The sequence below is a fragment of the Corvus kubaryi genome, unplaced genomic scaffold (assembly GCF_017639235.1).
Source record: "Corvus kubaryi isolate FWS band 111438036 unplaced genomic scaffold, C.kubaryi_AGA036_p1.0 71, whole genome shotgun sequence".
NCBI lineage: Eukaryota > Metazoa > Chordata > Aves > Passeriformes > Corvidae > Corvus > Corvus kubaryi.
Window position 1 is genome coordinate 6,646,955 of NW_024582059.1, and position 25,441 is coordinate 6,672,395.

The 25,441-nt window shown below is 37.7% G+C and overlaps 2 protein-coding genes across 7 annotated transcripts in view; one reads left to right on the forward strand and one right to left on the reverse strand.

Moving 5' to 3' along the window:
- Nucleotides 1-230: 230 nt before the first annotated feature.
- TIGD4 (tigger transposable element derived 4) lies at nt 231-3,288 on the reverse strand. Its single transcript, XM_042050005.1, has one exon. It carries the CDS (start codon nt 3,202-3,204, stop codon nt 1,492-1,494), a length of 1,713 nt encoding a protein of 570 aa, XP_041905939.1. The 5' UTR covers nt 3,205-3,288; the 3' UTR covers nt 231-1,491.
- ARFIP1 (ADP ribosylation factor interacting protein 1) overlaps nt 3,280-25,441 on the forward strand; it is a 34,511-nt gene continuing 12,349 nt past the window's right edge. The window contains exons 1-6 of one of the 6 annotated variants that reach the window (XM_042050008.1): nt 3,290-3,413; nt 7,692-7,771; nt 11,669-11,770; nt 20,270-20,384; nt 22,868-22,939; nt 24,370-24,479. In XM_042050008.1, the coding sequence (XP_041905942.1) occupies nt 7,694-7,771; nt 11,669-11,770; nt 20,270-20,384; nt 22,868-22,939; nt 24,370-24,479 (477 nt within the window). In that variant the 5' untranslated portion in view covers nt 3,290-3,413; nt 7,692-7,693. Of the gene's footprint in view, nt 3,414-5,798; nt 5,818-7,691; nt 7,772-9,298; nt 9,429-11,668; nt 11,771-20,269; nt 20,385-22,867; nt 22,964-24,369; nt 24,480-25,441 lie in introns of those variants that run through there. The other 5 variants (XM_042050006.1, XM_042050007.1, XM_042050010.1 and 2 more) reach the window with 5 other exon arrangements.

Below are 25,441 nucleotides of genomic sequence, written 5' to 3' on the forward strand. Positions count from 1 at the left end.
TTAATCAGAATATCCTTTGGATGGAATTCACATCAGATATTTCACAACAAGAAACCAGAAGTTTGTCGGGTTTTTTTGGTAGGGGGTCTAGTAAAACATTCATACAGCTATAAGCATTTTTTCAACAAATCACCCTAATATTTTTGCCACCTTCCAACAATTTGATAAATTTTCTGCAATTATTTCATAAATGGATAAACTGTCCTACAGAAAAAAACAGTAAACAAAGCTTTAGCCAAACTATTTATTTAAAACCATAGATTCACATATGCATGCGATTTTTTTCTCATGGTTTAATTATACACAGCATAATAGATTCTTTATTACACAAGTTGCCTAAAGGGCATCCATAAAATATTTTCTTCTTCCTCTAAATTAGAAAAATTAATATCTCTAACTTCTGAAAAAAATTAAATTGATAGAATGGAAACGATTTAAAACAGGTTTTGAAAAAATCCAGAAGGTCATATACACGGTGGGTTTTGGCTCTGATATGATTACTCTGTTTGAAACGCATACTCGAAGACATGTAAACGTACTGCAATTTACACAACTTCACACTGCAATCATGCAAACAGCAGCCCTGTTAATGGGACTTGTAGTGATAAACCACATTAGTGCATTGAATCCTACAGCAAAGCCTCCAAGTATTGAAAATAAAACAACAGCTCAGTGAGGTTTTTAGTGTAGATACTGATTTTTTTTTCTGAATTTACTGTAGAAATACACGGAGCTGCACAGAAAGACCTACATCAAATCCATGCACCAAAAAGGTGGAAAGCGAAAGAATAACCTTCCTTTTTGACCTCCTCAGAGACTAAGTAAAGGTTTGTCTTTTGACTCTTGGATAAATGATTATGCCATTCGAGTGAAGCCACACATGAGCAGTTTTAAGAAAACAAAACAACACATCCAAAGCTGTAGTAACTTTCTGCTGTTCATCATCTGCTGCAAGAGTAAATGATGGCCAGAATTCCTGATGAAGGGTGAAAAATATTTATTTTTAAAATGCCTTACTTCTCAGAATTTAAGCATGTATTTTCTGTGTTATTAAATTCTGTGTTTATGTATCAAAAGCACCAGGGTGATAAATATTTTCTACTCCATTGACAAAACCCCAAAACCACTGGTGTATTGATGTATAGCAGTGCTAGTCTCTCCTTGAAGAAAGAATTCAAAGCAGTCAACAGTTTATTCTGAGTGCACCGAACTGCTCAAAGAATTTCTTTTGCCTCCACTGTACTTACTAGAGTTAGCATTTTAAGGGTTCAGCTTATTCCCTCTCTACACCTCAAATGTGTTATTTGCTCCTGATTTTGTGGAAAATTTCAGTTCACAGCCCTTTTTCATTATTTTGTTACATACATCTAGGCACCTGAGCAAAATACACCAGAGAACATTTCAGCAATGCTTGTTATTAAATGCCTATCTTTTTTGCTTATATAATTTCTTTTTTTTCCAATTACATGCTTTCCCACTTTACTAAAATATCTATTCACATGCTACATGTTGAATAAAATTCTCCAAGTCAGCTAGGGAATCATAAAGAGAATCATCTGTGTCTTGACTTCTGAGAAACTTTCTAAGAGTATCTAAAGCACTCAAAGCCTCATTTTTGGATGGTAAAGGCTGTTCAGCTCCCTGAAGTCGATCACCTTCGTCCTTATCTTCATCACCAACAAATGTCTCAGCTTTATCTGATGCGCTTTCTTTGGCACACATCCTTTCATTACTTGTGGGCACTTCATAAGTTACTAAGCCATCATCTAGAGCTGCATATTCTTCCAAAGACAAACCTTCTGGAAACTCTACTCCAGCTGCCCGTGCATGTGCAATCAAATCAAAATCACTTTCAACCTCATTGTCCTTATCATTTGTCTCAGTTTCTAATTTGAAAGTTGCTCCATTGTAACTTTTTACAATAGTCTCTGGTGTTACTTCCCTCCAGCACAGGTACAACATCTCAATTGCCTCAAGAAGGGTCAGCATAAACTCTTTATTGCTTTCTACAGAGTCAACAAATCTTTTGATAAGACAGTGCCTGTATTTAACCTTCAGACTTCTGATAATCCTTTCTTTCATAGGTATACATGAAGAAGAGTCTGGAGGAAAGAACACTAATTTGACAGACTTCAGGTTCTTTACTTCTGTGTGAGCTGGGAGAGAATCAACAAGAACCACCACTCGGCGCTGCTGTACTTGAAATCTGTCGTCAAGTTTATGCATCCACTGTTCAAAGATTCCTGAAGTCATGCACACCCTATCATTTGCTTCATAATCCACTGGCAGCAATTTCACATCTTTGAAAGAGCGTGGGCTTTTGTTTTTTCCTATAACAAGCAGTGGGAGTTTCTCAGAGCCATCCATATTTGTACCCACCACTACAGTGATCCTCTCTTTGCTTTGTTTACCTACAGAACAAGTTTCCCCTTTAAAAGCAAACGTGTTATGTGGTAACATCTGATACAACAGCCCAGTCTCCTGTATATAAAACACATTTTTCGGCTGATAATCATTTAAATAATAAGGAAGCACATTTTGGTACCAAAGAGTTGGAGCATCCACTGTAGCAGTAGCAGCTGCTTCTACAGGCTGAGCTCTGAAAACTAAACCATACCTCGACTTGAAACGATCAAGCCAGCCATTGCTGCATTTAAAATCACTGTGTCCAAGCTTCTGGGCAAAATCATTCGCCTTGAGCCGCAACATAGGGCCATTGACCGGCACATTCAAGCACTGTGCAATTCTGTACCACTTCATCAATGCCTCCTCCAGGTCGGCATAAAAAGCAGTCCTCAGTCTCTTCCTTTTAGGATCAAACCGTAAAGTTTCAAAGGCTTCCAAAACTTTTTCCTTATTCTTCATAATCGAAGACAGGGAATTCCTCTTGATGCCATACTTGGCTGCAATGTCCGCCTTCTTCTTGCCGCTCTCCACAGCGCTTATGATGTCAATTTTTTCCTCGATAGATATGCTTTTCTTCCTCCTCACTGAGGGTTCGGGCAGAGCCTCTGCCATGGCACCGAGCAGCGTCTCCCAGGCGCGCTCATCCGCGCCCACAGCCGGGCAGGCACGCTCCTGCTCTGCCGCTCCGGGCTGCTTTCCCAGCCGGCGGCCCGATCCCACGGGCACGGCACTCGGCGGGGCTGGAGCAGCCTCCCGGGCGGTGCTGGCGGTGGTTGCCACGGCTGCGACCATAGACATGACAGCCTAGAGAGGCCGCCGCCGTCATCCCCTTTCCGGCCCGGCGCTTCCGGCTCCTGCTGCCACCGGAGAAGGAAGAAAATAAAGCTGGAGAGGGGCCGCCGGCGCCGCCCCGCCCGGCCTCCTCCATCCCCCCTTCCCTCCCTCCGTCCTGCCCTCTCGCCCCCCGCAGCACGACGCCCCCGGGGCCGCAGCGGCGCCGCCGGCAGGTGAGGGACGGGCCGGGCCGGGCCGGGCCAGCCCAGCCGCTGGGCCCGGGTTCGGGGAGGGCCGGGCCGCGCCTCCCGCTCCGGCCCGTCCGACGTGTCACCCCACGGGAGCGGCCTCCCCTTCTCGGGCTCCCGGCGGCACCGGCAGTGCCCAGCGGGTCGGGGTCGGCCCGGCTCGTAGGCCCCGCGCCGGGGGTGCTGGGCGGCCGCACGGGGAGGGCAGCGCCTGAGCTCGGGAGCAGGCGGGTTCCACGAGAGAGAAAGGGAAGCTATGTGTTGGTGGAGGAAGAAAACTGTAGATGTTGTGTAAATTTTGTGCCCCTGGGACTTATTCCACGCCCTGGTAATTACTGTTTTAAGTGTGCCAATTTGTGTTTTGCTTACTGTTCTTAAAGTATGGAAGCGCTTTGGTGTTGTGTGACAAGCAGGTGTTGCATGTGGTATTGTTTGCAAACTAGAGGCAGTTCTTCCAGTGTTTCTTACAGTACCTCTCTAATAGGTTGTTTTTAACTGAAACTCCCTAATAGCCTTTCATCTTGCATGGAAGGCTTTGAAGGGGATCGTTCTGAACATCCAGCCCAGGATGTAGTTTCAGTGTCTAACATGTGCTTTTTATGCTTGGTGGAAAAGGTAGCAAGGAGTTATCACTTTGCAGTCGGTGGCTCTGTTACCTAAGAATTGATTCACTAGACAAGATAACAGAAGGGGTTTTTTTGCAGGGCTGGAGAAGGATGTTATTTGATCAGTGCAACTCCAAAACTTTCTGAGTCATGTGTATGTTTACATATGTATGTATGTATGTACACATGCAGTTAAAATGTCAGGAATAAGAAACACAGAAGAGTGTCAGATTGGGAAAACTGGAAGCTGAGGCAGTATCTTGATCAGCTGCTTTTTTCTGGTTTGGTGGAAGTTGAAACCATAATGGGAGTCCATGGCTTAGCTAATCTGGAGATGAGCAGAGCATTAAAGCATTTAGGGCCAAGTTGACGAAGCGTGGGGAGTGTGAAAGTCAGCAGCAGCCCTGTTCTCCAGTTTTTGTCTCCAATCACATTTTGTAACTCTCAGGCATAACTAGATTTTGCAAGTGGAACAGCCAGGGAATTCAAGACCCTGAAGAGGAAATTATGGTGTGATTGCAGCAGGAAGTGTTTAATACAGCTCTTTACAGTCTTTTTTAAAAAGTGGTTGATCTCAATCTTGACAAGAATTAGTGGAAGTGTTCTTAGTTAGAAACTGAAATTAAGAAAACATCCATAAAATCATTATTTTTCCATGAGCACTGGAATTTTCTGCAGTGTTAGAAAAATTCATATTCTTTGTCTATGCAGTTAAGTAATAAGACAACAATAAAAGTGTGTAATAAACTTCATTTTAGACAGAAGATATCTTGCTGATGCCTTATTGGCAATTAATTTAGGAGAAAAATAAGCAAAGGAGCCAGTGCATCCTACTTAGAGAAGCAGATCTGATTCTTGAGAATCCCATGGTTCTTATTTCTGACACCGTAAATCATTTACCTAACTGATGTAAGAATGTGAAGAATAGACTTCTTACTCAAAATTAAATTATTGTTGATGACATTTACTTCATATTTTCATGAATAAGCAAATATGAATTTGCCTTTTTAATGAAAAGTACATAAGCATGCTCTTATAACAATTAATTATAAATGGTTAAATGTCTCTGACGTCTCCATCTGAGAGGATGCTTACTATGTAAGCATAGTTTGTAAGTTCTTGCTTTCATAGTAAGAAAGTTTGTAAGTTCTTGCTTTGTTTTGCTTTTTACTTTGCCAGTTAAAGAGGTGATATCTAAATCCCCAGGAGTTAAAAATTGTGTGGTTTTATTTATGGTGAGCAAAACTTAAAATTACTGAGGCTGTAATTCAGTATACATTTAAGGTAGCTTCACCATGGGGGGAATGATTCTTAGTCTATTCTGTGTCCTCTGTTCTACTGTGGTGCAGTATTTGTGTGGATTTGCAGAATTGGTATAGTAGGGAAAAAGAAAACCCAGAGGGTCAGGAGAGATATGGACGGGGTTTCAGTTCTTGTCAGAATATGGATCAAGCATGTTTTTTTCCAAGTAGAACCTCTTTGACTTGTTCTAATTGCAGCTGATGGTAGCAAATGTCCTGCTATACCAGTCACCTAATGTGTTCTAAAGTTGTGGCTGCTTTAGTGAAGAAACAAACCAAGCCCTTGATAATGCAGAATCCACGCTGCACTGGGGGTTAGCAGCTTCTTATAAAGAACAGCCCTTTGCCTGGCACTTGCAAGAACTACAGAGATGCAAAAGTGTGTATGCAGTTCTGCACTGGAACCTTAAATGATACATGTATGTAGATGGCGTGATTACCACAATTTCACATGACTGTCTTCACTTCTGAATCTTGGTGAAGGTATAGAAAGCTTTCATCCTTGCATCCAGTATTTGGTGTTTACATCCCCATTTTTTTGCTGTAGAAACCAGGAAATTCTGTGGTTAAATTAGAATGTGCAGTTGAACTTTTTATGAAAGCCACCTTTAAACTACATTTTTTTCACCTTTTTGTGTTTTAAAGTTGAACAGTGTGATCCTGCAGAGCTGTGTCGAAAGCATTGGCACTACTTGTAGGAAAAGAGTACTGTACAAAACATTAATCATGGAAGAGTGTTTAACACAAATGGAGAATTGATTTGGATTTTAAAAAATTAATTACTTGCCTTTATGCAGTGTCTTCTATATGGATTTGTGAGATGCTTCTTGACTCTAGATTAGGTTATTACAAGTTCTTAAATCTATCAAAAATATTTTTGCCTATAGCATTTAATAGTTTAAAACAGTGTTACCATGGTATGTAAGCTTGTATGCGATGTACAAATGTAACTCCAGGAACACTGAAGAACAGATTGTCTTAATGAAGGCTGCACTACAAGATGAATTTAGCTTTTTGTTTAACCAGTAGAACAAGGAAATCACACTTATTCTTCTATTGTATAATGTAATTGTTTTAGCTACTCAGAAATAAGCTGTTAAGCACAGAGGTTGTTTTCAACCACAAGGAGAGTTTGGACAGGACCATGTGGGCAAACAGCACCTCTGCTGTACAGTCTTTCATGTTCAAAAGAAATTTGAAAAATTAAGAAAGCTATATAAGGTATACGTTTAATTTATTTCTTAATTACTTCAAAGGGAATTTTGTATTGCTCCTAGAAAAATCTAACTTCATTCAGTGATAACCCTGGATGAACAGTTTTTCTGTAGAAAATCTCTTATTTTACATGTTTGGTTTTCCAAAACAAAGTAATAGGTTATCCAATGTAATATTATCTAGATGATCTGGGTGAGTCCGTTTCTCAGCCTTTGTGTCCTTATTTTATTTCCCTTGCTATGTGAGCTGCTTACCTTATTAATTATTTGCTTGAATTAGAATGTTTTATAGCTTAAGAATTTGAAGTACAATATAAACACAAATAGTAATCTCTTTATAATTTTTCTTAATCTGGTATGTGTCTGAACATGTATGAAATGGTGCAAGACTTAATGAACTGAAGTCATGTGTGATTATATGCAATACTGACAGTTTGATTAATTTTTAATGATTGGTTGTCTCCTCCTCTCAAACAGCTGAGTGAATTGTGGTGTCACCAGTAGTTACCAGCTATTTGAAATCAAACTTAGATACTTTTCTTACTTAAGCTAAAACTGGGTATGTAATTCATCTTTCATGATCACTATACTCAGAGTTGATTTCTTGCACATGTGCAAGAAATGTGCAAGTTTGTGCAAGTCTTCCATTGCCTCTGTAGCTGAGATCTTTTTGAGACTAAAATGAAAGGGATTCTGTTTCTAGTAAACACAACAGATTTAACAGCTTAATAGGTTTCAGTGGCTTAGCATCAATATAATCTTGCAATGTTTGGATAAATCTTATGTCTTAATGAAATGGGCATCTTTGCAGTGGTAGGATACAGTCAGTGTATTGTTGCAGGTGACAGTATACATATCAGCTGAAGAACCTTGTTTGACTTCCAGGGTTTTATGTTGCAAGCTTAGTTGTCTATGGGGAAAGGTTGCTTTGGCAATGGAAGTTACACTAGACTGTATTCCTAATCCCTCTTACGTTTTTGGAGAGCTAAAGACCTGGTCACCGTCAAAAGAAGGAGGTTTCACTTTGCTTTAGCAGAACTTGTAAAAGAAATGTTTTCTGAAAGCCTGCTTTAGTTTCTATGAGGTGCAACATCCAGCTCCTTTCACTTTAATTAATGCATGCCAAACCTATTTGGTTTTCAGGTATGTCAGAACACAGCAGTGAATCCACAACACTTGATGAATCTCATCCAGCTGCAGAAGAGGTCCAGTCTGGCTCTGAGGTGATTGGGTGATAGTTATAATAGTGTAAAATCAACCAATCCTAACAAGTTTCAGACTCCCAAAAATTCTGCTATGCACAGCACAGTGCTGTTAGTATGGGGATATGAGTTTGTGCACAGCATCTTGAATGGGTGGGGTTGGTTTTGAGACACCATTAAGAACAGTCCAGTTAATTCGTAGCAAAGGATTACTTCAGCCAGTAGCCTGCTGCTGTGCTGCACTGTTTGTTTTGTAAATTGAATAGATTGAGGCAGGAGGAGTCTGAAATGTGTGAGTACTGCAGGAAGAAAGGGTTGGTGTTTAAAGGGCAGCAATCTTTGTGTAACCTCAGTATAACAAGGTATTCTATCTACTGCTGAAGGAGTGACTTTTTTTCCCTGGGAGCAGATACAGTTTGCCCCTTCTCTGTGGAGAGGTCTGTGACCTATTAGAATTATGAACAAATTCCTAAGGTTCCCAATATTATTTAGCTAATCAGGTGTGTTTGGGATGCTCTTTCAGAAAGACAGAGTCAACATTTTCCTGACTGTTCTTGAGTAAAAATGAAAAAAGGTAATGCTAACTTTATCACTATTGGAGTTGCAGTGACAGTGAATTGTTTTTAAACTTCCAGCAAAAACAGAATAGTGATTCCACAGCTATTTAGCGTATTTGCAAATCTGATATTTGTAAACAGAGATGTACAAAGAAAATACTGATTGTTACTAAAGGATGATACTATTTTTTCAAAATAAAACTTTCATCTGAAACACAATGTTTTTCTGTAGTGCTTATGTCATTCATGTCTAATACATCAATACAAATTTAGGAACTTATTTAGATTTACTTTAGGTTGTTTATACATATGATAAATTTTTTTCTGAGGAACCAATTTCTTTATATGCTTAGTTTAAGTCAGCTGTGGACTGCACTTGCCAAAGAGACACTTGACTCAGGAATCATACTCCCTGTTTCAACAGAAATGCTGAAACAGAATGTGATTTGGTGGTTTAGTTTTCTCTTAGATGAATAACCTTACCATGATTGTGTGAAGTTACAGGAACACACATCCAGAGGAAAAGAGAAATGGCTGCTGGATTTGGCAGTAGCCTACAGTCAGAAAAAGTATTTTGAGATACTGCACTGCTGAAGTAAGCTGATGCTGTGGGCAGTCCTTCATTCTCCTTCAAAGAAAGTAGTTTCTTTACTGCATTACTACCTGCTCTGTTTCATAGGAGCAAGTGTTGGAGTTGTGCCTGCTTTGGAGAATTGATGGGAGTGGAAAATACCCATCCTCATTTTGAGCATAGGTCGCTTTCTTTTAACCTGCAGTGTTTCCGGAATCTTGTTTGCTGTACAAATACATTGTTCTGGCTCAGGAAGGAGGTGAAGGGATGGTGAAAGCTGCTGGGGGGAAGAGCTGGGGGCAAAGGGCAAGGACTCGTTCTTGACAGCAGTGCAAGCTTAAACTATTGACTAAAATGCAGACAGTCATTTCTTGTTATGTCTGAGTCAAATTAGCAATTTATCCCACTTCCTGTTTTCAGCTGCTCATTTCATGGCTTTGGTGCTTGTCTGACCTCACTGCAAACTGATTGAACTCGCTGAAACTGGAAAATTACCTGGTGAAAAGGTTTATTGCCAGGCTAGTGAGTTGTGTGTGGTGACTGCAGTCAGGTGAGTGAGTGGGACGTGATGCACAGTGGTAGGGACTGGAAAAGTAGAGTGGTGAAATGTCCTCTTTTCAGCAATAGGAAATTGTTGTAGTTCAAACATAGCATGGAACTGACATTGCCAAGTAATTTTTTGCTTTCTCTGAACTAGATATATAGGTCTGACTCAACTAGCAGTGCCTAAAAAATACGTGAATTGCTTCTAGTTGTCCAGAGAAGCTGATGATTTTTTGTTTTCTGGCATATGTATTTACTAGAGATGTGTGCATATGCATTGAGCTTGATATCTCTGAATAAAAGCATAAAAATATATCAATGTAAATACTTGCAAAATTATTTGCGATCCTTGTTGAAAAGCACCTAAGTCAAGTATTTGTTTTTCCTTTAATTAGAGATGCAGTTTTGTTTATGATCCCTAGCAAAGTGCCCCTTGACAGTAGAGGACTTTCCCTTTGCACAGTGTTCTCTGATAATTGCAGAAAGAAGAACAAAAATAGCTGTGAACAGGACATGGCCTATGCTAATGTTTCTGTATTGTGCAAGTAGCTGTGATAGGCCAAGCATTTTGAAAAATACCTCACTTGACTGTGTCAAGTAGAAGTATAGTTCTTAGCAGTCTCAGAACTTAAGCACACATGAGATTTAGAGCAAGTTTAAGAAACTTGAGCTATTGGACAGATTTCTCAAGTCAAAATGTAATGTGGCAGTAACTAGACCATTTAATGTAATGGTGTTGTATAGGAGCTCTCTGTGAGGGCCAAGGAGTTGAACTTGATGATCCTTGTGGGCCCCTTACAACTTGGGATATTCTATATTCTATGAAATGAAACAAATTAACTGTTTTAAAAGTTAAAAGTTAACTCATGAAATAAGCATAGACCTTTTGGTGTGCTTCAGTAGAAGTACATTTATTGGAGCCCACAGACAGTGACTAGTTAGAAAAAGTCTTGAGAGGCCTCAAAACTAATAAAGGAAATCAGACTCACTAATGTAAATTAAGTGGTGATATGTGAAAGTAGAAGAAATATTAGCAATGGGGGTATGCCAGAAGATGTTCCAATTAAGAATGATGCAAGTGATGCTCAGTATGTACCAGTAGAATCTTCCTTCTTATATTGATAGTCTGTGAAGCTTCACATGTGGTTGGAGAAGCTGATGGTACTTCAGATCCTGATCTCAGGCTGACCCTCTTCCTGGCCTTTGGAGTGAAAAAAGCTGGTTCAGTTTGATGATTTAAGAGCTTTTGAGGTAGAAGAGTACCTATTCTCAAGTATCTGTTGATGCTATACCTTGTATTGCCAGTCTTGCACAAGTGTATGGGCTGGTCTGAGGACCTCAGACAACTTTTATCTAAGTGAACAAACTTGGTTGTGTGTTGATTTTTCTACTGTTTACACTTTATGTGACTGATGAACCTGCCTTGCAGAGTTAGGAGTAGCCTTTTGAAAGGGATGAAATTTTCAGTTCCTCTTAATTTTGGGGAGTGTTAAGCTGCCTTTCTCTCTTTAGATGATGTGCAGTAAATGATGTGCAGTTCTTCTGGGAATATATCTTCTAGGCTCTACCTTAGGTTGTATTTGAAAGCAGTGGTGTCACAGCTGCTGCTGCTGTTCATGATGCAGCTGCATTTGAAACTAACTTTGAATTCTATTGGTACTTTTGAGTTCTTTTGGCGCTTCTGCATTTCACTTCAGGTTTGCTGCTGTTGACTGCATGAAGAGTTGCGTACCAACAGTTTAGTCAGAAGGTGGCACTGTATTATGGTAAAATAAGAAGAAACTGAATTTATTTTAAAGTTTGGAGTTGTTGCTTTTCTTGTAACATATGTTTAAACATATTGCTCTTCTTTAGTATTTATTGCTTATGAATAACTAATACAATTTTTTTAGCCAAGCTCAATATAGTTTTGAGATACAAAAACTACTCTAAGGCTCAAGTGTGCCTGTAAAATATTTGTGTGAGCCCACATGTCTCATTTGTGTCTTACTCCCCCAATGCCAATGGGTTAAATTTTAGTTTTCTCTTAAATCTGGAGACTTTAAATTACTTCTGACTGAGCTGTGCTAGAGTATTATTGTGATTCGAGGATGTGATTAAATAAATATATACAGACTGAGTATATCAGACTATTTCCAGTTGGCATTTGAAATAAAATCAACTGTTATGAAATCCATACATCAAATATTTTCTTATGGATTACTCATTGGAAATGTAAGACAAATGCTAACCTGTTTCTTTTTATAGGAAAGTGCAATGGCTCAAGAATCTCCCAAAAATTCAGCAGCAGAAATTCCTGTGACTAGCAACGGACAGCTGGAAGATTCTCATGAGCACAGCTTTAACAGGGTAAGAATTTTCTTTGCTGTCTGCCATGGTACGGTTATCAGAAATGCTGAAGTTACAATGTGTGCTGGTTTGGCCAAATCTAGAAATACATCCTCTGAGAGAAGGCAGGCTATAACCACCCCTCCCCCACCAGGTTCGAGAAAAAAGAAATTTTCCTTGAAGGAAAGTGAAAGAGATAAAAACTATTTATTTAACAAACACACAGGAAAAGGGATAATGATGCTAAATATTAAAACCTCTCGATCTGCTGAGAGAAACCTGGGAAAATTTCAGCGTCCTTCCGTAGATCTCTTTCTCCCCATCTTTGGAGCTGGGACGAGGTGGTGGGCCCACCTCCAGGGCCAAGGCCTCGGTGGAAAGTTCTCCCAATGTATTCTGATGTTGAAACAGTCCAGCAGAGAGAAAAGGAAAAAGAAAACTGAAGTCCCAGGAAAACAAAAGTTCAACTCTCTGAAGGAAAAGGAGCTGAGGAAAAAAAAGCTGCCGAAAGCTGGCTGGAAAGAAAAAAAAGCCAGGTGCTTCCCTTCCCTCTTGCTCAGTTTAAAGGCATAGAAGGGCACAGAATGAATTCCTAGGCATGGGGCAGTGATATGGGATACACATCACAACGTCTCCCCAAGACACAATGCAATGCACAGCAGACTTCACTTGACATAGTTTTCTGGAGGTTTACTGAAGAAACTCCTTTGAAGCACATAGATTATTGTCAGAGCTGACTAACACAGTGTGATTGCATATTGCAGTGATCTTTTCCGTACAAAAGGCACGTTGGCAGTGGCAAATGCTGAGTTCTTCCCCCTCAGCTTGGTGCAGGTGAACGATCAGTTCTGCTCGTGCTCAGGCATCCAGCAGAGTGCGCTACGGCACAGCGTGTGGAATTTGGGGCGGGCTCCTTTTATTTGGATTTTCGTTTGGAAGTATGGAGGCCAGTTAATTGTCCATGTTTATTTGATATGTGCAGAGGCTTAGATTTTAAGGAAAGCCCTTAAGTTTTAACAGTTCCATACTGACTTGCAGTGCAGAATTACTCTTAAAAGAAATACTCAGCAGAACTTCAACATTTTATTCTGTTTTATTAAAATGCTGATTAGAGGAGGGGAGCCTTCATAAGATTTGTTGTTCAACTAAGATCTACCAGTGACGTAATGTAAAAATTAGCAGAGTGTTTAATGAAATGAAGTTAAAACTACATTTCTATGAGGATGTGTGTTTAGGGAGACGTGTGTTGGGAAATGCATCTTGAAGTGGTAATGAATTTGGGTTCACCTCAAAGTAGGGAAACAGACTTAGTAGTTTTAATCTTGATGACCTTGCTGCTGCTGTGACTTGGCTGCTAAGTTACCTTTTTCTTATGTAGTGATTGCTTCTGGCGTGCAATGCTTGCAACACTTATGTGCAGCAAATGACTGCGTTGGGGCCCTTGCTTAGTCAAAGTGTAAAGTTGGAATTTTAAGGTAGTTTCTGTCTATGGCCATATGTAAAAGTTGGAGTAGATTTTTCCTGCATGCTAATCATTTTGCTGGCTCGGAGTCCACTATATTCTGAAACTTTACTTTGACAAAAATGGGTCAAATATTTGCTCAAAGTGCAGAAAAACCTGTACTCTGCAAGCATATTTGAACTTGCTGTAATTATTTTCGCAGTGCTTATTCTGAGATCAATGAAGAAGTGCACTTCAATTATTTTTTTGAACTGTCTTGTACAAGTTCACACCTGCATGTGTGACCTAAACTCAATATGTGATAATCAAGGCTTCTTATAAACAAAACAAAGAAAATAAACTTCTTGGAACTAACATCTAGGTCTGTTTACTAATCTGTTAGTCTCAAATTCTAATATTTAGCTTCTATTCATCTTGCTTCATGTTTGTTATTTCTAATGCTTAATGCCTGCTTTCTCTTTTTTTCCTTGCCAGGTAATTTTTTGCTTTAACCTAAAGCAGTGTGCACTGTACCACAACATTTCTGGGGTCTTTTTTCATATCAGCTTATGGAAATGGCAAGCCAAGTAGTGATTTTTATAAGGTCACTTAAGAAAGGGGCAAGAAACCATGACCACTATAATTTGTACTGTTACCACAGTGCTCAGTAAGAGTATGTGACCACAGTAGAGTTTAGAGCACTCCAGTGTGCTGATTTTGATTGCACCTTCTTGGGAAGCTGGGGAATAAGGTTATTTTAATTTCCTGCTTCCTTATTTTTATGATCAGGGAAATACTCATCTAGATGCTGTACAGTTCAGATGTAAAGAATAAAATACTACTTGTTCTGTATTTTTTGGTCTTCTGCAGCTATTTTGCCACAAAGACTTGAACAGCTTTGATTATTTGTTTTTGAGTAAGAGGTATTTGTGCAACCTTTCCTTAGAATTCTTTAATTACAAAACTGCACTTTCCTCTAGACTTGCATTGTGCTTAGCATTTCCATCAGACCTTGTCCATAAGCTGCTCTGGCGTGAAAATACGTATTTGGGTTTTACCAATGCAGTATTAATAGGCATTCAAGCATGAGAAGTATTTCATTTTGCAAGGCAGTGCAGAGCAAATGTATTTACCTGGAAATAACAAGTAAGGTTGCTCCTTCTTTAAAGAAAATTGCCATTAGTTTTTCAAAACATCAGAGAGCATAGATTGTCATAATGGCAGTTCAGAAGGAAGCATGTTAGTTCCATTCTTGTGAGAATGTGACATAGCACTAATTGATGCATCTTCTTGGTATAATGCATATTTAAAAGGTAACTTAAGTGTTCCCCTAACTGTAAAATCTCTGTCAGAAATATGCTGCTACATTCTAATTCTCTAGTAAGACATGCCCGTGGAATTCAGACAAGTTTTGTCCTGCCTGAATGATGGATGGAAACTCTTTTACTAAAAAAAGCTGAAAAGCTGTAGCTTCAGTCGTCATTGGAACATATATCCAATGTTCTTTCATTACACAAAAGCTTGACATAGTGCTTTTTAACTCCACAAGCTCTGTTGGATCTCATTTGAGCTTTAAGAACTTGGTCTATGGAACTGTTCACTTATGTTTGGGTATTTGTTACACAGAAGACTTCAGCATTTCCTAACTAAAAGTTTTTCTTACTACTTTCTGTAAGAAAGCCCAACATACAAAAAAGTCTAGCTGGTTTATGTTATTCACTTGTTTTACTTCACTTACCCCTGACTTCTAGAGCCCAGTTTTCCTCCCATGCTATTGTAATTATGTGATTAGCACAGTGGTGTTTTAATGTGACTGGGGGGATTGGGAGCTGAGGACTGTAGAAGGAGTGAGGGAAGTATATTATTGCTGTTATTCCTATATGCAGTAACATGCCATATAGTGTGAGAGCTGCATAGGAATAAACGAAAATTTTCAGAAAACAGTTTGGTCTGCCTGTAAAGATACTCAAGCAGCTGTAAGCAATTTGTTATGTTTAAAGTACTGCACAAAGTCTATATGATGTTCTTATCAGTTTGAGCCTGAATTTGTTTAATTTCATTTTTAGTATTGCCTCTTCTCGTGGTTCTTATTGTACTCCTATGGGAACAAAATCATAGTTAAGCATGTGTATAATACCAGTAATAAACTTCAGGATGCAAAAGATAATGAACTTTGTTGTGAGTCTTCAATTTATCTTACCAGAATTACGAAATAAGGTCTGAGATCTGATGAATCTGAGTGCATGTGTTCACTTTCTTGTTCTGTAATTTTATCGCCAGACTGCACAAATAGATAAGGTCAATTCTCTTTTGTCTTTTGCCTTCTGAAAAAAAATGCCAGCCTTGTCACTCACATTCTGCCTGCAACTGAGTTTGAACTGAACTGGTCTGAGTTCATCTATTAGGTTTTGCTATGTTGAATGACATAGTTAGGTTTTTACTTTGGGTAATTATAGTTTAATTAATGTAGATCTGATTTAAAATCTATTTCTAGAACTGTGTCAGTTCTAGAAAACTGGATTGAGGAGATAAAAAAGTCAAATGTTCTTCATACAGTCTGAAAAACTAAAAATATGTGTGTTAATGATGAGAGTAGAAGGGAAGGTAATTTAAAACTGGATTGTAGTATGACATTAGGTAAATCAAAAGGGATGTAGTAGAAAGGGTCTTCTGAGTGAAGAGCAGTGTATTGGAGAGTAGAAGAAATGTGTTCGTCTGTTCTTTGCCACTTCATCAAACATTGAAGCCTTCAGGTCTCCTCCCTTTTATTTATGTTGAATTTATACTGATGTGAGGGTCTAGTGGCTTAATTGATGGAAAATAGGAACTGAGTGATGTAATGGGGCAAAGAGAAGAAGAAAATGCTGAATATGTACAAGGAGCTCTACTTGCATGTGATTTTGATAAGTTAACGTTCAGAGCCCATGTATCTCACTGGATAGATGTTGTGTCTATCTACGTAACCTTTTGTTCCATAGGATTTGTAATCACACTTTAAACTGAACTTTACAATCAGATATGTTGTAAATTTTTCCTGAAGGCAACTTGAGTAGTTTTATTTAAAATGTCATCCACCATTAAAAAAGAAACAAGCATGTGATTAGTCTGATATTAGTTGCTCCCCTGCTAAACTAGCCATTGGTGTGAGGTTTTAAGAATACCTTAATTCAAGGTAGTAAAGGCAAGTAAAACTGTATCTGTCAAACCTCCTGCTAGTACTAAGCAGAAGTTAATGCTTAGTGATGCATTACTATTAGTTGTTTCCTTAGTTCCTCCTTTGTTAAGTAAGCTTCAATAAATTAAGTTTTGGCTAGGTTGGTTTCTGCTGTTGGAGAAACAATACAATTCTGGTCTTTCCCCCTCTTCATTTTGGATTATTATGGATAGCATGATTGGGAAGTATCATTGTGGAAATAGTCTTGTAATTCAGCCAACATTTTTTCATGAACATGCATTCGGAACGATTTCTTTGCTGTGTCTACTGTCTCAACAGGGTTGCTATGTCAAAAATTCATACTGGTTCATCAGATGATCTGTATAATAGAGTTGTGTAAATAGGGCTAACCAGACTAAAATACGTTTAGTTTAATATAGTGACTTGAAGTAATTAAAATTGGATTTTAACAAATGGTTAAAGTGACTTAAATGTTCTATGACATATAGGTTTGAACTGTCTTGAGTAGACCTAATTAAGCTATTGCAGCTATTCTGTGTAGCTGTATTTCATGTCTTTGCTTCTTTGAGCCTTTAGCATGCCAAATGTCTGAGAATGGGGTAGGTAATGCAACCTTTTAACTTGGGAATCTTCTGAGTTGTGGTTTTTTTGTACCTCTAGCTCTGGGTCTCAGTGAAGTTACAATATTAAAATATTTGTGCTAGATGATAATTGCATAAATATGGTTTCAGCCTCATACAAGTGAAAATTATTAATGAAGCATTTTTCTATTTGTTTTTTGGTGATGGTGATCCCTTAATAGATCTGTGGACTTGAAATATATCAGTAAATTTTGATCAATTCTAAAGACTTGAATTTACCTTTTACAAAGAAGGGGGGAAATCTTAAACTTAGCTAGAAGAGCAATACATTGCCAAAATATAATCACCATATTGTAGTAGGGAAATCTGTCCTCACTTCCTGTGTTGTAACAGCAAACTTACTTTTAGTGGGAAGAAAAAAGAAAGCTATTTATGTTGTCTTCTTACCACTCAAACATTAAGTACAGTCATACCTTCCCTTAAGTGTTACGTTTTGTGCAGTGTTTCTAAATTATCCCTCTTTGTAAGTTATTGAAGGGATAAACTGTTTTGTCAGTGTGCTTACAGACTTTTTGCCATCTTTTTTGTTTATTTACGCTTGTGTAAAAAAAAAAAAAAAGCAAGCACAATCAGTTGCAAGAATGACATTAAAAAATGTAGTTTACATGCAGCAATGTGTCTCCCCTGAACAGTAACTTGCATGTTTGTAAACAACAAAAAGGTATTATCTTGATAATCACTGACTTTTTCTTCATTCTGGTCATGTACAAATCAACAAATGGTAAAGGTTTTTTTTTAAATCCATACGTAAGAATATCATTCTTCATAAAGATATATTTGAACTGGTTTATAGGTATTTAAAAAGAGGTTTGAATTAAACTTTGCCTTTCTTTACATTGAACTTTGCCTTTCTGACAGTGGGGAAAAAAGTAGATCTCTTCGAACAAATCTGTGTTTGTATATATATACATATGTATATATTAATGTAAAAAACTCTGGTGTGTATATATACACAATTGTAGATGTTTAAAATTTTCATAATCCAAATATCAAGTTTTTATTTAAGAGATGGATGCATTGTATTTTGATTTACTTAATTCTATAGTTTTTTCAGCTTGTGTTTAACTTCAAAGGAGAATTACATTGAGTGTACGGAAGTAGTGCAGTTGCTTAGGTTTAGATACAAACTTTTGTCTGTACAAAGCAGATGTTCTGCATTTTAACCTTAAATACAGTTGATTGCTTAGATTCCTATTGCAAACAGGCTTAAGCAGGTTAGCTGTCTACATTTGTTTGGCTCCAGGTTTAGATATTTCTGAAAACTACACAACATGCCAAGGTGCCTTCAGGAAAAAAATAATTCACGCTGTGTCCTTTTAGTGAAATCAGTGCATCTTCTCTGCAATCTGGTTATCCTTTTTCAAGTGTCTCTGCTTTTTCATGTTCTAGTGACTTGCTACATTTTGAGCTAAATGGCCTCTGTCTGTTAGCTAAACTAAGTTGAAGCAAAGGCTTTCCAGCGTACCACCAACTGCGGGTACTTAAATGGAAGACCAGTATTAAGTCAGTTGTGAAGACTGAAACCAGTATGTATCCAATGTTCTGATATGCTTAATTTGTGAGATCAGGTTCTGCATGTGACTACTATTTGTTTTTCTTGCTGTTTTTCTTTTTTTTTGGTATAATGCTTCAGATACACAAATATGGCATAATCTATTATCAAGTAGCCTGTTCATGTAAGTGAAAGTATGGCTGTAGGAATTGGTTGCTCTTTGCAGTAGTATGCTGGGTTTTTGATGTCAGCAAGATTCCTGGAATTCACATGGAAAAATGAATTTGCTGGAATTCATGTGTTTGTAGTTCTTCCTTTTTTCTTCTTCCCAGGGGTTTGTCCTAAACTGAAAACATCTAAAGAAATCTGGGGGGATGTGATCCAAAACTACTTCTTGACAATCTGAGCCTCTAGGCAGTATCAGTATCATTCTTATGCACTACTTTGCTTCTGGTTTGTGGATTGAGTGACTACAGTAATAGGTCAAACATGGATTAGATTTTAAAGGTTGTGGGTTTTTTGCAATTAGAAGCATTGTATGGATCATAAACAGTTACTACACGTGTCTAGACACAAACATCTTAAAGTTATGTATAGCTTTTCTCTAGTGGTCCTCCATACTTTTTCCACTTTTTTACCTCTATATGGAAGCAGAGGGGATACAAAATAGTACCTGACTCCAGATGCTGACAATGTCCTGATTTCTTGATGCTTTATTTTTTGTAACTGTATTTTACCTTTTCACTTTCACTTTTATAGTACTTTTTCACTCACTTTTTCCTTCTATTAATTAATGGTTTTAAATTGCTTTAAAACCTGAACTTTTTTTAAAGCACCATGTCTAATTCCATAACACCAGAGGCTTAAACTTCAATTAGATCGCTGGCAGTATGGTCCAGGAAACCTGTGGGGAGCTTTTTGTAGAGGTAGGTAAGATAGCAAAAATGGGCAGTAGGATGGTATGTCAGCTGTGGTGTGTGGATTCTTAGGCCTGTGTTGCGTTTCAGTGAAGATTTTTGTTCCTTGAGAGCTGGTTGAAGTAGTTAAACTAGCCCTCAAAAGTTAAACTAGGTGATCACAGGCAATTTTAAATGAAGGAGTTTCCAAAGCAAACAAAAGTAAGTGGCAACTTTGTGCTCTGAGCACTTATGTTGTAGAATAGGTGCTCAGAAGGAAGTTTTTGAAGTGATGCCTTTCTGGATGACTCCCCATGTCAAATACTAAAAAGATTTCATGTGCTATTTGTAAAAAATAAGGATGCTATGAATTTTAAGGCTATTTCTTGCTTAGTGATTTTCTAATATTTTCAACATTGTGATAGTTGCTTCCATATTTTTGGTTTGTAAGGTGTTTTCTGCTTGATAATCTTACATCATTCTGCACCCCTGTCAGTTTTTAACTGGAAACTTTATTAAACTGATATGGTTGCTTGGACCAGCTTCAGACCACATAACATGATGTTTCTGGCCACATGTTTGGTAACTGCTTCTCTGAGAGAAGCAGTTCTCTTTGATCATCAGTATAACAAAAAATTCTAGAATAAATACTCAGGCTATACTTATAGTGTTTCTCATTCATTTATATTTTTTTTTATAGCTTTATTTGTGCATATCAGTAGAAAGCTGTGACACCAGCAAGGACTCTTTCGAGGCTAAAGGCAGAATTGATTGTCTGAGAGCTGCTGAAACTGCATTATAATATTTTTGAGTCACTTCAATCCTTTTTTTTTTTAAAATCATTAAATTTCCGTTTTTATTAATATATTTTCCAGGACTTGAAATGTTCGTTACCAGTTGGACTTGGACTTTCTGAAACCAAAATAACATCTCGTGGCTTTGACAGTGCCAAAGAGGGAGTTGTTGAGGCAGGACAGTTTCCAAGTAAAGGTAAATGGGGTTTTTTTTGTATTTCTCAATTTAAAATCTTTAGGGATATTCTTAAATGGTCAGAAATACAGTGTTCTGTAGCTGCTTTGAGCGGTTTTTTATAAATGTACACAATGAGATTTGCATTAGTGACAACTGGTTTATCTTCTCTGGTAGCTGGGTTGTTAAAATAGAGAATATATACTGCACTTGTAGTATCTGTCAAGGGACTAAAGGAAACTACTCAGTGTTAAGTTGGTCTGCCCTTACAGGAAGGGAAGGCCTTGGGCACCTTGAACTGGTGTCAGGCTGAAGAATTTTACTATTACATTGTGTTGAAGTTTTCTTTAGGTTTTGCAGGTTATTGGTCTGGTTTGAAACGTAACTGGAGAGTTAGTTATTTCTTGATACACACTTCACTTACCTAGGGTAGATTAAAAAGTGGGATTCTTCTTGTTAGAGAATCTATGTGGTATTAACCAATGAGAAATGCAAAGTGATAAATAAGCCAATAATGTCACTGTTTCCAGTCTAAAAGCAATAGAATACCATGATATTGTATGGGCAAATGGTATTTAATGTATTATGTACCTTGGACAGTTTCTGAATTGGAAAGATTTAAAATTATCTCAAATGTGCAGCTGTGAAAATAAGTCTCTTTGTAGTCATAAATTTAATTTACATTTTGCTTCATTTCCTGTTTGGTAGAATTCTTTGCTTATGAATGCAGTTGATTTACATGCTGTACTTTACATATATTACAAAGTGAATGCTGTGTTTCTTTATGCCTTTGAAATTAGCAAAATATCTAGCTAAAAACTGGAGCAGATGGCAAACTGCTCACCATTCCTGCCTTTTTGTATTCTATTGGCAGGATAACTGTTCCAGCTGTTTATTGTATTAGTCTGTAAGGGAAAAGTGTCTTAAGATTTTTCAAGCTACACTAATATGTTTGAAATGCAAATGTTCTGTGGAAATTTCTGTACACAAATTATGAGCTTTGGACACTTTAGATATCACAGTTTTTCTCCAAGGATATTTTCTTCAGATTTTTCCTGATGCTCTTAACAAAATCAGAGAAAGTGGTAAAAGCTAGGGCTTCCTATGAAACCATGAACAAAAGTTGAATGATTGCCCTATTTCTGAAAATTCTGTCGTCTGTTTGAGTGTCCTTATTAGGGCTTCGTTTTTGAATGCAAAGTAGACAGTACTGGAGGGGAAGGGCTTTTCAGATTTGGGCGATGTTGAATGATGAAGCATGCATAAGTCTGTGTTAATACTCTGTCAAATGATAAGGATTTTTTTAACTGCTTGTTTTGGCTTGCTTGCTGAAATGATTCAGGCAGGATCTTGCAGTCAAACTTTTATGCCTGGGTGAATTCAGTTGCAGCTCTTACGCAATGTGTCTCTACAGAAGGACACAGCAAGTTAGCTGTCTTTGTCTCATCTTTTCTGTGCAGTTGGATCCAAATCATTGGTATTTACCCCATGTTAGTAGTGCTCTGTGGAAGGTTTTAAAGCTGATTGTTGATCCAATTACTTTAAATGATGTTTTTGGTGTTACTGATAACTAAATTTTGTTGAAACTGCCAAGTTCAGGTTTGATTTTCTTTTCCCTCATCACACTGTTAGCCCTGAAGTACATTGGAATTTATCAGCGAAAGCAGTAAATGTTCCCCCCCCAATATGGTGGTCATCACCATAGAGGAAAAGCTTACTTGGTTTTTAAATCCTGAAAATTCCATAAGGATACCACTTCAGATTTATCTGTTACTAAAGAGTGGCAAAGCTCTGAAAAGCATAATAAGCATAATCCTAAAACAGCTTAGAGAGCACACAGAGTGCAGGTCACTTAGTTAAAAGTTAGTTGCTTTTTGTTTTGGTTTGAGGTTTTTTGTTTGGTTTTTTGTTTATTTTTTTAAGGGAAAAAGCAAGTGCTGTAAAATCATTCTTTTGGGAATGAGTTTACAGCTAATGACTTGTATGATCTTCAGGATAACTTATTGCTGCCTGTTTATACAGACTTAAGAGCTGGTGTCAGTAAGTGTATCTGAAACTGGCAGAGATTTTGAGGCTTACTTCACCTCTTAATGCTTTAAGTTCCATTCAGTGACAATGCAGAGTGAACGCTACCTAGACCTGAAAAAGAATGTTTCAGCTGTGGATTGTTATATAACCATCTTCCATGGAATTTTCTGTCTGTACTTACCTGATGAGCCCCTCAGTTGTATTTTGATTGCTCTTACAGAAAAAAAAAAAATGTCGTCATGACGTAGAGATTAAATCATGAAAAAGATTAAATCATGAAAACTTGGAGTAGTTCACATGGAGAGATGCACCTCCTAAAAAGCATTTCCGTCAGAAATTCCAACAACTTTTCTGTGAATACTTCTATAGCTGCTGAAGCAGATGTTTCTTTGTTTTGGAAACGTGTTTCTGTAAGAGTGCATGTTCACGTCTGAGGGAAGATGATGGATTTTCATGGTTAAATGTCCGCTTTTCAGGTTCGTCAGCATCACCCAAATCATCTGTTATATCTCCTAGCAGTGCAGCAGCTAGCAGACTGGCTGGACAAGGTTGTGATTTAATTATTCCCACAGGTATCGAAGCACTGAATGGATAACGCCCTTGTCTCTGCTGACAGTGTACTAACCCCTCCACGTTTCTAATTATTTGATTTACTATCAGTTGGAAATAAAATTTCTGGGGGATTTTGGTGGCTCTCACTTCTGACTTCAGCAGTTTACAAATTAACCTCTGCTTTCCTCTCTCTAAGCTGATTTTACTCTATAAAATTAAAATTATAACTAATCCTAATAATAACAAACAGTAGATAAAATAGGAGTGACCAAAATCTTTTATTTAGGTTAAAGCTGACACTTTTAGCATTTTTTGCCCAAATGGTCACATATTGCAATAGACTGTGGAGGTGGCCATTAGGAATGCACAACACCCGATCTAGGCTTTGCCACTTGACTCATTTTGTGCCTATGGGCAAATTACTTAACATCTTAGTCTGTTTCCTCCTGCATAAAAGGAGAAAACTCAGTTACCTCATAAGGATGTTGAGAGGGTTAATTACTTAATGTTTGCACAGCGTGTTGAAGATGTAAAGAGCACAGCAGAACTTGATGCTAAAGAAGTATCTTGGGGCATCGGTATAACCTTTTTTCCAAACTCTTGCTTACGTAAATAACTTGGCAAGACTAAGGTGGCCGTAAGTAGCAGTAGGGATCAGAAGCAGGAGTACTTAAAATGAGTATGTACATGAATAAATAAAAATGTTGCTTAAAAAGTGATGATACTTAGCAGTTTTTAATATTTAGGACACTAGGAATTTTGCAAAATTGAAACATGGAATCCATGTGATCTACTAGCTTGAAAATGCTGGATAGTGGCAAATTGTGTGGTGATTGGCCCTAGGTATTTTAATTTGTTGCTTTCAATCTCTTCTCTGCTGGTTTTATTCTCCTGGTTTGTAGAATTATTTGTTGCTAATACAATGAGCTAATAAAACTGAAATAAGTAAGTTAAATACTGGCTGAACACATCTTCTGGAAAGAATGACTTTCATTGGAAAAGATCTAAAAACTCTGTACTTCATGACAACAGGATGCCAATAGTTGTTGTTTAATGGTCTTCAGGTTGTAAACAGTCTTTTAGATTGACTAAATGCAAAAGAGTGTTCAACTGTTGGAGTTTTTAAGCATAGATTAAGTAATAAACATGTCTCAAAAGCTGTTTTAAGCTTTCAGTCCACTTAATTCAGCCTGTTACTACATGAAATAGTGATATATACATACATTTTATATCACTTTTAAAATAAGTCTTTCTTTCTGGAACTGATTTCAAAAATCTGCTTCTTCATTTAAATTCATACTGTCATCTTGTTCTGCTTTTGGATTTGCAATTGCACAAATCTTCCATATCTGCTACTTACCCTTAAAACAAACAAACAAAAAATCCAGACGCAAGGCCTTGAAGATTTGCTTTGTGTCTGACACAGGGGGCAGAGCTCAGCAGAAGAGTGGACCTGTTCTGTTAGCAGATGAAGTAAAGAATCCAGCAATGGAGAAACTGGAATTGGTGAGAAAGTGGAGCCTAAACACTTACAAGGTATGCAGCCATATATGTGTGTGTGTGTGTGTATTCTGTAAGTGAGATTGCTACTAGGTAGGACTAGAGCTGTATGAAGTGAGCTGTTGTTGCAGTGAGCATAAGCAAGAATGTATAGGAAAGGCTTAGTTTTCTTCCAAGTGTAGCATTCTTTGTTAAATCCCTGGTATAATGTGGAAAATCTTTAATAGGTATTACTGATTTAGCAAGGTAAAGAATGTTCCATTTCTAATGTTCCCTTCATCATTCCGAATGTAGAGATTTCAGCACTAAAGCTCGGAATTAAATCTTTTTGCTATTTTGGAGGTGATTGCTGATACAATAAGATTTTAGTTGACATGAAAAAATCAGGGCCATCTCTAAGTTCAAAACTTGTTATATGGTCTTCTTATGATTTTGTCCTGTCTTGGCTGATTGTTTTTTCTTAGTGTTGTAATAGTTGCTTCAATTAGTGTATGTTTTATATGCTTCTACTTCATGATCAGTTGAGATATGATGAAATTTTTAAAATAACATAATAATTGAAAAGGTGCTTAAAGCAGACAACTTTGCTATAAGTGACTCTCACTAAAAAGCTATAAAGTAAGGAACAATTGTCAGGGAGTGCATTCCTGTCAAGTTTTAAACAAATACCAGTTTTGAAAAATTACTTTATGTTGTGCCTGCAACTGAAATGATGGAGTTGTGGGCAGGTGCATTAGTAGGGTCTACATCAAACCATGAAGAAATGAAGAATCTGTGGAAAAGAAAGTCTAAATCACTCCAGTGTTCTTTAAGTCCAGATAAGGACATCCTCCTCAGTGAGAATGGGAAGCATTCTACCCTCTAGTAAATGCTTATGCTGTCTTTCTGTTAGAATCAGAAGTTTCTTTTGTTTTTCTCTTTAAATGGCTACTTTTCTTGTCATCAAAATAGTTGTAGCAACTGCAGAAGTTGCAGTCCAGTGGTATCCTGGGGTGCCT

Excerpts from the sequence above, each read along its gene's own strand:
- TIGD4 (XM_042050005.1), bottom strand. The coding sequence starts at position 3,204 with ATGTCTATGGTCGCAGCCGTGGCAACCACCGCCAGCACCGCCCGGGAG.